The following is a 13,304-nucleotide window of genomic DNA, read 5'->3' on the forward strand; positions in this document are numbered from 1 at the left end:
AAAGGAAACCGTCTGCCGATAGGCGTTGGGAGGGGCAGTCTAGAGCAGGGGAAGAACGGACTGCGCATTGTCCTGGGTGCTTCTTAAAGGATTGTGTCCCAGCCACAAGAAGTTCGTTCCCAAGTAATCCAGACAGCAGCCTTGGCAAACTTCAGGTCCATTTTTCTGCTCTTGTGTCTGTACGCAAATCCTGATCTTGATACTTCTCTTAGGAGTGTTGGGGTCAAGCACATCGTTCGACCTTCCCGTTTCCACAGAGAGAAGTACTCCTTAGATTGTCTCCAGTATTAATAACGTCATGTCATCTGAAGAAAGAAGCTTCAAATACTACCCCTCCGGAAAGTTCGACCCAGCCAGATAAAAAAGATTGTGTTGATTCTACACTCATATGGAGTTCCTTATGCATTCTGAGAAATTGTGTCTGGTTCTTGAACTAAAACCCAGTATTACGTTTTATTTTCCTTACATTTTATATCTCACCTTTCTCCTGTCGTGGAACCGAAGGTGCCAAGCTGTGGTCACCCCTAGATCAGGTGCTTTCAGACCACGCCCTGAGCGCTGTAGGAATGTAGGGGAAATGATGACAGTTCCTTTGATGGGTCTGCTTGAGATACTGGTGCGTGTTAAGCATGCTGAGAATTGTCAAGAGGCACACATTCCTCCCTCCCCCCCCCAACCAGCGTGAGCTACAATTCCTAGAGTGGTGTAACTATTGATCCCTCTTTGCAGGGAACTCTGGGAGTTGTAGTTCTCAAAAGGGAACAGGAGTTCCCTAACAACACTCGGCTCCCTTAACAAACTACATGTCCCTGGATTCTTTGGGGAAAGCGATGAGCGTTTATAGTGGCATGATACTGCTTTAAGTGTATTGTGTAGATGGGGCCTCACTTCCTTTATCACTCACCATGGGTGACATCCCGTCTTACCCTGCGCTTAAATGTACCGTATTTTTCGCTCTATAACACGCACCCGACCATAAGATGCACATAGTTTTTAGAGGAGGAAAACAAGAAAAAAAATATTCTAAACGAAACGGTGGATGTATGATTTTTGTGGTCCATGCTGTGGCCACAGACATGTGATCTGACAGTGAGTTTGGGGTAGCCCAATGCAAAATTCCTGAGGATCCAGGTGGATCCATGCTTTGTAACCACGTTTTAAGTGGGGAGGGAAGGAAAAGCACGCAAGGGCCAAGGAGCATGCGTGGGGTGGGTGGAGAAGGATGCTGTTAATAATGCAGACGAGGGGTATAAGAGGAGAAGCAAGCAGGCTCTGCTTCTCTCCCTCCTCCCCGGCTCGCTGAAAAACTTTGCTGCTATTTAGCCAGCTGAGTGGGGAGGAGAGAGGGACAGAGAGCCTGCTTGCTTTAAAGGAGCCAACAGGACAGGAGCCGCTTACACTCGTGTAAGCGGCTCCGCTCCCCTCCCGCTTTGCTCCTTTAAAGCAAGCAGGCTCTCTGTCCCTCTCTCCTCCCCACTCAGCGGCTCTTCTCCCGCTTTGCTGTTTCAAAGCGAGCCTCGGAGGAGGGAAGGAAGGGGAACCATGGATCCTCTGCTCACGACTGCAGCAGATTCCCCCCGCCACCCATGGGCATTCGTTCCATAACACGCACAGACATTTCCCCTTACTTTCCAGGAGGAAAAAAGTGAGTGTTATGGTGCAAAAAATACGGTAATTTGGGCAGGTGATGAAGGAATTGAAACGATAAATTTACAATTTTGCTCACAACTTTGGTATTCATACTTTTTCAAGACAATTGCACTAGAGATTTATAAACTCTTTTGGTTAGTTTTGCTTGCCTCAATTTAAATATGCAGGTTTTAAAAAAATAAAATTCCTCCATATCCTGAGAACATTTCAGTGTTACTGTAAAGCAGAGCATCTTAACAGGCATAAAAGCTACCCCAGAGACCCTCACAGCTGGCATTAGAAACAAGCTGCTCCTGATTCCACAAGGCCACTCTTCTACTAGGCTGTGCAGGTATTCTGGAACTTAAACTCTTTTGTCTCATCAGCCTCAGTCCTGAATCCTATCAATATCCTTGGCTGCCCCTCGGGTCCTAAATAAATATTGTTTGGCTACGGTGTGTAGTTTTTCCATAGTCTATGTGTCAATGATACGTCCGATTCCTGAGTTGTCGTCACTGAGCATGAATTATAACCAAGTCAGGCTGCCGCTTATGTTGTCATCCCTCTAGTGGTGCCTCTCAGCAGTTCACGACAGCTGCACAGCCATGAAAGCGCCACTTTGGCAAACTCACATCTCTGCCTGGGACCCAGCACAGAGCTAGGATGCGGCCACCTGCTTCCTCGCCTGCCAGAGCGCACCAGATTAGCAGAAGTGATTTGTTTCCCTTCTCCCCCTTCGTCACAACATATCTTGCAGCAGCAGTTGCCAAGGGTCAGTGGCCAGCTTTCATCCACTAAGACAGTCTCAGGAATCCTCCGTTTCTGAAACATCTCTACCGTTAAGCTTCAAAAGGAGGACCTCACAGTCAGGAAGGAGAAAGGCAAAAAATGTTTTGCTTCATGTGGATGCTTAAGAAATGCACTTCTTCTTTTTAAACATTAGGTTCCAGGTCAAGTTTTTCTACCTTTGCCAGCTGTCCTACTGGCTGCATGCACTGCCTGAACTATATTTCCAAAAGGTGCGGAAGGTGAGTACCATCATCCTAACTAACTTCCTCTTAGGGTTCTTAGGAGGCCAGTAGAGGTGGGTGGGTGGGTGTTGTGCCGATGAGGCCACAAAAGCTACTAGCTGCATTTTTTAAGCCAGTGGGTGAGCGAGAGAGTTCAGTCCCTCCTCTGCCAACCCCCTCACGTGTCCGCATGAGATTCCATTCACCCATCGTTACCAGCAGAGTTGTTAAATACAAAGCGAAATAAATATGTTTCTTTTATACAAATTTTTTTTAAAAAATCGAATGCATGTTTAAAATAATATTAAACTGATAAAGAAGTTTCCAAGTTGATGCTTTTTCTTACATTTTCAGAGTTGTAGAAAATACTTGGAAAAGCACGTTTCCTGCTCTCCTACTCAGGTTCTAGTGGTGTGTGAAAGACACCCTCCCACTAACTTATTTGAATATCTCCATGGTATTGAAAAGAAGCCTTGTGGAAGTGCAGCAGTGTGTTGTACTGGCATGCGGATTTCTTTGATGCAAGATGCACCAAGGCCGTGCATTTGACTGCGCCTGCTCTACTTCGTCTGTGTTAGATGCAGCCAGTCATTGCCTCTTATGATGCACATTGGCTTCTTATGGTCTTCCCTTTCTTTGCAGGAAGAGATTCCTCGTCAGCTGCAATATATCAGCCTCTATCTAGTTCATATAGCTGGAGCATACCTCTTGAAGTAAGTGTTGCGGGTCCCACCGTCTTCAACATGGCAATGTTGCACACCTGCTTTCTCTTCAGGTTAAAAGGAACTCCTAATAAATAGTTCCAGCGTTTTTCTGTCTGCAGCTCCAAAGCTGTATAATTTGCTTCGGTTTTAAATTGGGTTCCAGTCTTCTAAGAGGACCTGCCTAAGCCCTTTGTTTATTAGAATCATAGAGTTGGAAGAGACCACAAGGGCCATCGAGTCCAACCCCCTGCCAAGCAGGAAACACCATCAGAGCACTCCTGACATATGGTTGTCAAGCCTCTGCTTAAAGACCTCCAAAGGAGGAGACTCCACCACACTCCTTGGCAGCAAATTCCACTGTCAAACAGCTCTTACTGTCAGGAAGTTCTTCCTAATGTTTAGGTGGAATCCTCTTTCTTGTAGTTTGGATCCATTGCTCCGTGTCCGCTTCTCTGGAGCAGCAGAAAACAACCTTTCGCCCTCCTCTATGTGACATCCTTTTATATATTTGAACATGGCTATCATATCACCCCTTAACCTCCTCTTCTCCAGGCTAAACATGCCCAGCTCCCTTAGCCGTTCCTCATAAGGCATCGTTTCCAGGCCTTTGACCATTTTGGTTGCCCTCCTCTGGACACGTTCCAGTTTGTCAGTGTCCTTCTTGAATTGTGGTGCCCAGAACTGGACACAGTACTCCAGGTGAGGTCTGACCAGAGCAGAATACAGTGGCACTATTACTTCCCTTGATCTAGATGCTATACTCCTATTGATGCAGCCCAGAATTGCATTGGCTTTTTTAGCTGCCACGTCACACTGTTGGCTCATGTCAAGTTTGTGGTCAACCAAGACTCCTAGATCCTTTTCACATGTACTGCTCTCAAGCCAGGTGTCCCCCATCTTGTATTTGTGCCTCTCATTTTTTTTGCCCAACTGCAATACTTTACATTTCTCCCTGTTAAAGTTCATCTTGTTTGTTTTGGCCCAGTTCTCTAATCTGTCAAGGTCGTTTTGAAGTGTGATCCTGTCCTCTGGGGTGTTAGCCACCCCTCCCAGTTTGGTGTCATCTGCAAATTTGATCAGGATGCCCTTGAGTCCATCATCCAAGTCTTTGATAAAGATGTTGAATAAGACCGGGCCCAAGGCAGAACCCTGTGGCACCCCACTAGTCACTCTTCTGCACCCCACTAGTCACTCTTAATTTTTTGTATAATATATTGTTTGTTGTATGATTATGTTGCAAACATAGTGGGTCCAACGGTCAAGAAGGCTGTTTCTGCACGTGCTGTAGAGGGAAGTGTGGGGCAGATGGGGCTCTCTAACCTGGGAAGGCAGCCCATCTCGGGGAAGGAAAAGTGGTCCAAAACTTCCACCGCTTTGTGGGATATATTTGGGAGAAGAAAAGACAAAGGGGTAAAAACCCTACACAAACCACTCTTAGGAGTCTATCCACTCAAGGATGGCGCCTTGTATGCCTCCTTCTGGCAACTCCTGCAGCCAGGCTCGTGCCGAGGTGGAATCAAAGTTGATTCGTCTGATAGTTTCCATGATTGCAGCACAGCCTTTTAATTCATAGATCTATAGAGTCGGAAGGGACCCTGAGGGGAATCTTGGGGTAAAATGCTAGGGAGAGGGAGGAGGAGGCTCAAAAGGTCTTCATCCCTTCTGCCGCAATCACCATTGTCCTTCCCTTTCTCCAGCCTCACACGCCTGGGACTCATCCTGTTGCTGCTGCAGTACGTAGCTGAATTCCTTTTCCATATGGCTCGCCTGTTCTACTTCACAGATGAAAACAACGAGAAGCTGTAAGTGCTCTTCTGTGTGGGTGAAGCATGACTTTCCTTTCGGCCTCTGAGGCTCACTAGCAAATGTCTGGGGAATTCTAAGACTAGATGCGCCTTTGCAGTATCATCTCCTGTTATACTCTAGATGTGAATTAGAAAGAAAGAAAGAAAGAAAGAAAGAAAGAAAGAAAGAAAGAAAGAAAGACTTCTAACATAATTGCTGAATAACGTCTACTGATGGGACTCACTAGTTGAATCACACCCAATAGGTGGCATTCAGTGCTAGCCCTATTCAGAGTAGACCCATTGAAATTAAGTGACGACTACCATAGTTTTGTTAATTTCAATAGGTTACTCTGAATAGGACATAGTTGACTACAGCTCAGTGTAGTGTTTTGTGGGTGCACCACTTAAATAACCTGCACAATGCATTTCTTCTGAATCGCTACTACTGCCTCTTGACAGTCTTTGACAGCTCCTGTATACATTATTAAAAATGCCCACCTAAGAGGCATGGCAAGTATCCCTCTTTTGAAATGTCGAATATGTCTCCTGCTTAATTCCACAAGGTTTAATGCTTGGGCAGTGGTGTTCGTCGTTTCCCGGCTTTTCACGCTCACCCTATCTGTGCTGGTCATTGGCTTTGGGCTGGCTCGAGTGGAGAACCAGGCGTTTGACCCCGAGAAAGGAAACTTCAACACTTTACTTTTCAGGTAAGGCTTGGGCGCATGTTGTTTCTGGGAGGTGGGCTTCCTAGGACAGGGATGTTGGATGAGTTCAGGGCTCCATCTATTTAGGCCTGGTGCAGAAGTAATGCATAGGAGAAGTACAGTTCCCTCCCAGTCAGTCCAGCTCCCATCTCTTTCCCATGGCATAAAGTACAGGATTTGTGTCCTCCCTTTCCCCTGCAGGTTTTAAACACGGTTAAGTGTTAAATTGGCACCAGCGTTGACTGCAGTGGGCACCTCTTAACTAGTACTTGACTGTGCCCTGTAGCCATAAGAGAAGTGCCATAGTTTTGTTTAGAATATACAGTGGTACCTTTGGTTGTGAACGGGATCCATTCTGGAGGTCCGCCGTATCCCAAAGTTTTCGCTACCACGTGTACTGCTTCTGCGCATGCGCGCATGGCGGTAAACCGCTTCTGCACATGCGTGAACAGCAAAACATTTCCGGGTTTGCCGGTAACGTTACCCAAAGTTTACATTACCTGAGTAATGCCTGAATGGGGTTCCAGTCTAGCTGAAGCTTCTGGTGTTCTCAGGGTAAAGGTAAAGGGACCCCTGACCGTTAGGGCCAGTCGCGAACGACTCTGGGGTTGCAGCGCTCATCTTGCTTTATTGGCCGAGGGAGCCGGCGTACAGCTTCTGGGTCATGTGGCCAGCATGACTAAGCCGCTTCTGGCGAACCAGAGCAGCGCACGGAAACGCCGTTTACCTTCCCGCCGGAGCGGTACCTATTTATCTACTTGCACTTTGACGTGCTTTCGAACTGCTAGGTTGGCAGGAGCAGGGACCGAGCAACAGAGCTCACCCCGTCGCGGGGATTCGAACTGCCAACCTTCTGATCAGCAAGTCCTAGGCTCTGTGGTTTAACCCACAATGCCACCCATGTCCCACTTGTTCTGAGGGTAAACAAGCACAAATAGCTTCTCCCTGGAAACAAGTCCTCTGAATGAAGCTGTCCACCATTATCTTCAATATTTTTTTCACACACTGCCATGTGAGATCTGGCTGTGGATCAAAGCAAAATGTGCATGCCCACCAGCCCAAGATGGGCAGTGGCAGAGTTGATAACTCGGGTGTGCCAGCCCTCAGTCTAGGTTTCCCCAGGGCTTTCGATACGGAAAGGCAGGTGTTTAAATGGGCAGCCTCTTTCACTCCCCGGGGCGCCCCTTTGAAGCCGGCCGGCTCCTTGCTCAGTCACAGCCTGCCTTCCCTTGCTTGCTTCCCCCAGGATGTGCGTCCTGCTTCTGGTGTGCTTCTCACAGGCCTGGATGATGTGGCGCTTCATCCACTTCCAGCTGCGGCGCTGGCGGGAGTACTGGAATGAGCAGAGCGCTAGGAAAAAAGCCGCTGTGGCTGCGGCTGCCACCCATGGCAAGCAGCAGCTGAAGACCATCAAAAGGGAGTCAGGTGAGCATCCTGCTGGGGCATCACACCTGTGTCTGGTTTGAGCTCTGAGCGCTGTGTGGGAGAGCGTGTGCACTGCATCCCCTCAGAGAGGCTGCCTGCCTGGAAGCGGCTTCTGCTCAGCGCAGGCAGTACTGAGCGAGAGGAAGCAGGGGCCCTACCTGGTGTGAGAGGCAGCTTGCGATGTGCCTTTTTCTGGTCTGTGCGATGAGCTCTGCTGAAACAGGCTGGACTTGGCTGGATCCCAAGCAGCTGCCGCAGCTAGAACACACACATTTTGGGGTGGGGAGGATTAGTGGCACAGAGACACCTATTGGTTCCCTTGCAGCTCCCCCCCCCCCCAATCTCACCCAGTCACTCCCTGGGGTCTAACGGGCAAGATAATAGTCTTTGGTTCACATGATGCTGCCCAAGCAATTTTTTTTGGCACTGCAAATTTCCTGGATAGGTGAATGTGTGAGAGCCATAGGTGAACTACTGCTGGATCTTTGGAGGGACGGCAGAATATGACCAGTTAAGCCAACGACATCATTGGATAAATCTGCCAGGAGCCTCAGCTATGTTTCCTGTAGAGCAGTTCTTCTCATGCCACCAAACCCCATACTTGTGGCTTTGGAAAACCTCAGGGGACAATGTGAACTGTCAGAGTTCGCTGAGGGGGTGGGGGACACTGCCTTCACCCTAAAACTGTAGTAGCAAATACAGCATTCCAGACTCCATTCTTTGAGTCTTTAAAAGCCTTGTACAAGCACCTATTGAAGCCTTTTATTAAAATACCATTTTCCCCTTCTCCCCACACCTCAGGCTACCATGAAAATGGAGTGGTGAAAGCAGAAAATGGTACGTCGCCGCGGACCAAGAAAATCAAGTCTCCCTAGAGCCAAAGCACAGTCTTCAAGGAATCTTGGAGGAGGAAATGGAAAATGCGAGACTAAGGACTCTGGGAATAAGAAGCAGCTCCTTCCCTTGTGTCTTCACCAAGCCCTGTTTCAAACGGCTTGAATCAACGTACCACCGAAAAGCTCTTTCCCCTTCTCTCTCTGCCTCCAGACAGTTTGCAGTAACCAAAAAGCCCCTCTCCATCCGCAGCGGGGCTTCAGAACACGAAACAAACACCTTCCTCAGCCAGTGTATTTTCTTATTGCTCATTTTAATCTGTCCTCCAATGTATTCTTGCTGCTTTTCCTGCACCCAGAGATGTTTTTGTAAGCAATTATTCCTTGGAAACCCATTCCCTGACTTAGTATCACCCACCTCACTCTCGCCGGATCTCGTGGTTTGGAGAGGTGGCATCTGTAGGACATGATTTGCTTCGTTGCCGGGACAATAGAACATTTGGGTAGTATGTGGAGGTTTGTCCCCTTCAGACAATGCACTCTTGCACAGCGAGTTTGTGGGAAATGGCATTGGAGGGGGAAATGGAGCAAACCTCTAAAGTCCCTTCTCTGCCTGAATTTCCTAATTCTGTTACATATCTAGTAATCTTAGCGGAACATTTAGAATGTGCCAGGCCTTCACAACATGATGGCGAAGTGCACAAAAATAATTTAGTATGTATGTAACTTTTGGGTTGTGCTATGCCTATTTGCAGAGACTGAAATTTTAGCCAGTTGCATTCTGGAGAAGTGGACAGATGTGCGCAGTTTCTCTCCAATACCGCTTCCTCTTAGCCAAAAATAGAATTTACTGCATTCTCCTGAAACACCAACAAATAGACCTGCTGGCCTGGCAGCTTGGTATGTGTCAGACATGCTTTGCATCTCCCCAGGCCTTGAGAATCATCCTCAGCCGACTGTGCCTTAGTCCAGGGAGAAGATTCACTGCTCACTGAAATAGCAGATCAGGGCAGACGTCTGTCGGTGGTCTGTGACCTCCTTACTTAGCATGCGGACAGTTTCCTCGTGCCTTTGTTTCCTCTGCAGCAAGTTTCTTTCATGAAGTGTTGGTGTGATCTTTATGACTGGGTCTGTCATGTTCAAGTGGTCCACCCATACCAACATAGGACAGCAATATTATTGCCTCTACAGCGTATTCAATGCAAGTTTGCTCAGAAGTAAGCCTCTTGTTCTTCCCCAGCGAGTGCCTTTAGGATGGCAACCGTAGCCTTCTGTTTTCCAGGCGTCCCCACCCCCCTACTTTTTCACAGGTTTTGTCCAAGGGGATCTGAACCCATTTCCACTCTGGCTGCTCCTTGCAGCTCCTGAGAATGGTGTTCTTCTAAGCCTACATAGGTTTCTTCCACACCCTTAATATGTGGACATGTTATGAATGTGGTGAGAGGAAATCTCTCCCATGGGTGAAACTGCTTTCCATCTACTGTCACCTACTCTCAAAGCTGGTGGGGGGCATTCAGTGTACAGTCTACCTCGGGGGCCACCCTTCTCTAACTGCTACACTTCCTCTTTTTGTTGAAGTGGAACTAACGGTGAGAAGTGTGTTCTGGGAGAGGGAATGGGTCCTTCACCCAAGAAGAACTGACAGCTTCTTTGTACTGCTACCCTTTTTGGTTTTCAGGGAACGGTATCCGCTGTCCTCCTTAGTGCAGTTGCGCCTGCTTCTGTCTGCAAGGTTAGTTTTGAGACTTGCCTTTGCCCCCAGTGCAACTGGATCACCTTGCACGTGTTTTAAGAACATAAGAGCATCTTATGCCCTATAGCCCTGTAGCCCATTGAGTCCAGCATCCTGTTCTCAGCCAGGGGCCCCTGGGAAGCCTGCAAGCAGGACTGGAGCCCAGCTGCCGTTTCCAGCAAGCGCTACTTAGAAACCTCGTGCCTCAGACACTGGGGGCTTGAAGCGTCCATTCTCCTGTGCCATAAATGGTGGTGGATGTTCCCCTGTGCCATTCTCCGCTGCATTCTTGATCCCAACAGCATTTCCTCCCGATTTAGGCTTCTGCAAAGGGTTGACACAGACTAGGGAATGGCAGCTTGTTCAGCAGCCCTTCACAGCGAGCGAGTGACCGGGTGGTTCTTCACGGTGTTCAAGCCACCAGATGCCTGGTTTATTATTTTAAATATTTCCCCCCCCCCCAAAAAATGGGATCTTTTATAGTAACTGGTTTGATTTCCAGCTTTCTATTTTTGTGCACACGTTCTTATCCCGTAGTGTCCTTCAGTTGAGTCGGTGTAACTTTTAACCCACCAAGCTGTGTTTGTATCTCATGTTCCAGGACAGTAAAACAGAGGGGCAGCCAAGGCAGGGGCTTGGTTGAGCTGGCTTGGCCACCGGTTGCACAGCTTTTGGGAACGTTACCAAGTATGAGGAGTTGAAACACTCTCGTTTCCTCCTTCTTTTACTTCTGGCGCTACCTGGGAGCGTACCTGGAGACGTCCGTTTCCCTTTCCTCCAAAACCTGGAATGTCCAGACTAGGGACATTCTGAGCCGAAGCCAAACTTACCAGCGTGTGCCTGTCGCTCCTTGTTGAGTCCCAAATATACCTCATCTGTATATTTTTTTGAATAGGAGTGAAGGGCGATGCTGGGTGGACGATGGTGCTATAAGCAGGTCAGGTGAAGTGGGCTGAGCCGACAGGACGCAGCTGTGAAGGCCGCTCTCTGTTGGTTGAGCCTAATGGGAGCCAGACCTGCCTTCCTTCTGCCCACCACCTTCCTTAGCATGGTTGGAACTGCTCCAAAGAGAGACACCACTGTTTTAAGTTGGGACCTCTCCTTACTTTGTTGTTCTAGATCCCAAGCTGCTGCAGCACACCAAACAGAGCTGCCTTGACTTGGCAGCAACCGGCGCCATATGTCTTCCAAGGCAGCTCAGAGGATCACTTTTAAAAGGTGCACAAAGCAGCCTGCACAACCTTGCTTCCTCCTGCACAAAGTTGTCAAGCCACCGTGTAGCATATTGCAGAACAATACAAGTGCCTTACATTGCCGTGTAGCCTTTTGTACCTTTCTTCTGTATGTCTCTCCATGTAGTGTGCCCCCCCTGACATTTGTACACCAGTTTAGCTAGTCATAAAAGGGACAGCTTTTGCTGAACACATTGCCTCAATTTTCTATGCCTTTTTTGATACTATAGGTAGGTGTTCCTTAGTAAGTACCTTAGTGGAAAGTGTCTCTGCTGTATTGCAGCACAAGCCTCAGTACGCAAACATGTACTCTTAGTTCCACAGCTGACCAGATTCAGTTGCCTGCTTTTAATTCTAGACAACTACCTTTCATTCTGAAACTTTATGCAGAAGCTGCAAGGAGTCTCGTTCGTTTTGTTCTTGCGGTCCTTTTGTGGCGACTGAGAACAGAACTAGGTGTTATGTATAGTTATGTTCTTTTGTGTGTGTGTTTTTAATGCAGTCGCTCACTGAGGCTGCAGTTTAAAGCAGAAGCTGTGTGTGTAGGTTTCCTTAGCTCTGCCTTTTGCTAAAAAAACACCCTGAAAAAGGGAAAGAAAAGGGTGCCTATCAAAGTGGGGGCCAAGTCCCAGCTCTGTCTCCCCTGCGTTGGTGGTCTGCTTCAGATTGCCATCTCAGCAGCTGCAGTGCATGTCTTTTTTAGAGTCCCCCACCCACCGAAGCATAATTAAACAACACCCCAAGTGCATTTTGACCTTGAGGGGTGCCTTCAGCTAGGAAAAGGCTATCCCACATAGCACTGAGCTCTTAGCTACTTGATTGTTAACACCCCTCCTTGTCCCGTGGTTTTCCTCCCAGGCTGGACAATAAAAAGCTCACCTAGAACTGTGGTCACTTGTGAGTGCTCTGACTCTGGGAGGAGGAAATAGGGCGTTTATCTAATGTGATGGTTTTTATTATTATTACTTTTTGCCCAGGCGGGGAGTTATCCTTTGTTACCTGTTCTGGGTTGAGAGAGGTAACCTCACAGTCCTTTTCCTGCCCCTCATGTCCTAGGTAGATCAGATTGCAGGTCTAACCACAAGCGTTCCAAAGCTCAGTATATAGGTATTTATACAGCAGGGCATTAAAAATTGTATTCTTTAAAATAGCTTAGGTTTTGCTTGTTTTTAAAGTGCCTATCTGGTAAAGCGGTTAGGAAAACAGAATTCCTTTCAACTCTTCTGCCCACACAATCCTTACGTGTTCTGTGATTTTCGATTTTCGAACAAAAGGTAAATGCTTGTAAAACACATCAGAGGTGGCAGATGGTCATTCTCTACTACTACAGGTAAAAATCAGTTACCTCTATTCCTGATTTTGTGTCTTCCAGAAGTGTAGCCTTTTATTATCCTGAGTGCACAACTACGTCAGAATTGTTGCAAAGTATACAACAGAATATGGTGTTGAATGTGTACCCGTTGTGGCGGGGTGTGTGTTAATATTATGGACCAAATTTAAGTCAGGAAGCTGAAATAAAAGGCCTGTTCTTCCATATTTTACATTTCATCTTGATGGCTCTGGAGGGGTGGGAAGGAGAGGACAACTTTTTTCAGGAATTCCTTGTCAATTATTTTTCCCCTTATACCATTGAAAACCTTAAAGTATGTATTAATTTTTGTTGTTGGAACAACTTTTATCAAAGCTATCTGTGACACAATATTTTCTGAAATAAAAAGGCATAGAAAGATCTCAAGAACTCGTGCACATGCATTCACCACTAACACGCGTTGGCTTGACATCAGTCACCTCAGCAAAAAGGTCTCCTTTGTTGTGAGGCCAGGCATGGAAAGCTCAGTCTCCAGTTTGTCTGACTAAGCTGGAGGTCCAGGCTGGACATTTTGGGGAGGTTGGCTGTAGAAATGTCCTGGTTTAAGTCCTTGCTAACTCCCCAGACCCTTGCTTGAAATCCATGGGCTGAAACCAGCAGGCTCTTTTAGCAGGAAAGTCCTGAGACAGAGGGACGTGGGTGGCGCTGTGGGTTAAACTACAGAGCCTAGGACTTGCTGATCAGAGGGTCGGCGGTTCGAATCCCTGCGACGGGGTGAGCTCCCATTGCTTGGTCCCTGCTCCTGCCAACCTAGCAGTTCAAAAGCACGTCAAAGTGCAAGTAGATAAATAGGTACCGCTCTGGCGGGAAGGTAAATGGTGTTTCCGTGTGCTGCTCTGGTTCGCCAGAAGCGGCTTAGTCATGCTGCGCACATGACCC

At 47.6% G+C, this 13,304-nt stretch overlaps 1 protein-coding gene across 1 annotated transcript in view; it reads left to right on the forward strand.

The window, feature by feature from the left end:
- TRAM2 (translocation associated membrane protein 2) overlaps positions 1-12,786 on the forward strand; it is a 49,041-nt gene extending 36,255 nt beyond the window's left edge. The window contains exons 6-11 of the mRNA XM_082216485.1: positions 2,573-2,657; positions 3,282-3,352; positions 5,041-5,145; positions 5,694-5,837; positions 7,081-7,259; positions 8,061-12,786. Of these exons, the coding sequence (XP_082072611.1) occupies positions 2,573-2,657; positions 3,282-3,352; positions 5,041-5,145; positions 5,694-5,837; positions 7,081-7,259; positions 8,061-8,134 (658 nt within the window). The 3' untranslated portion in view covers positions 8,135-12,786. The remainder of the gene's footprint in view (positions 1-2,572; positions 2,658-3,281; positions 3,353-5,040; positions 5,146-5,693; positions 5,838-7,080; positions 7,260-8,060) is intronic.
- The last annotated feature ends 518 nt before the right edge of the window (positions 12,787-13,304 follow it).

The sequence above is a fragment of the Podarcis vaucheri genome (genome assembly GCF_965113315.1).
Source record: "Podarcis vaucheri genome assembly, chromosome: 3".
Taxonomy (NCBI): domain Eukaryota; kingdom Metazoa; phylum Chordata; class Lepidosauria; order Squamata; family Lacertidae; genus Podarcis; species Podarcis vaucheri.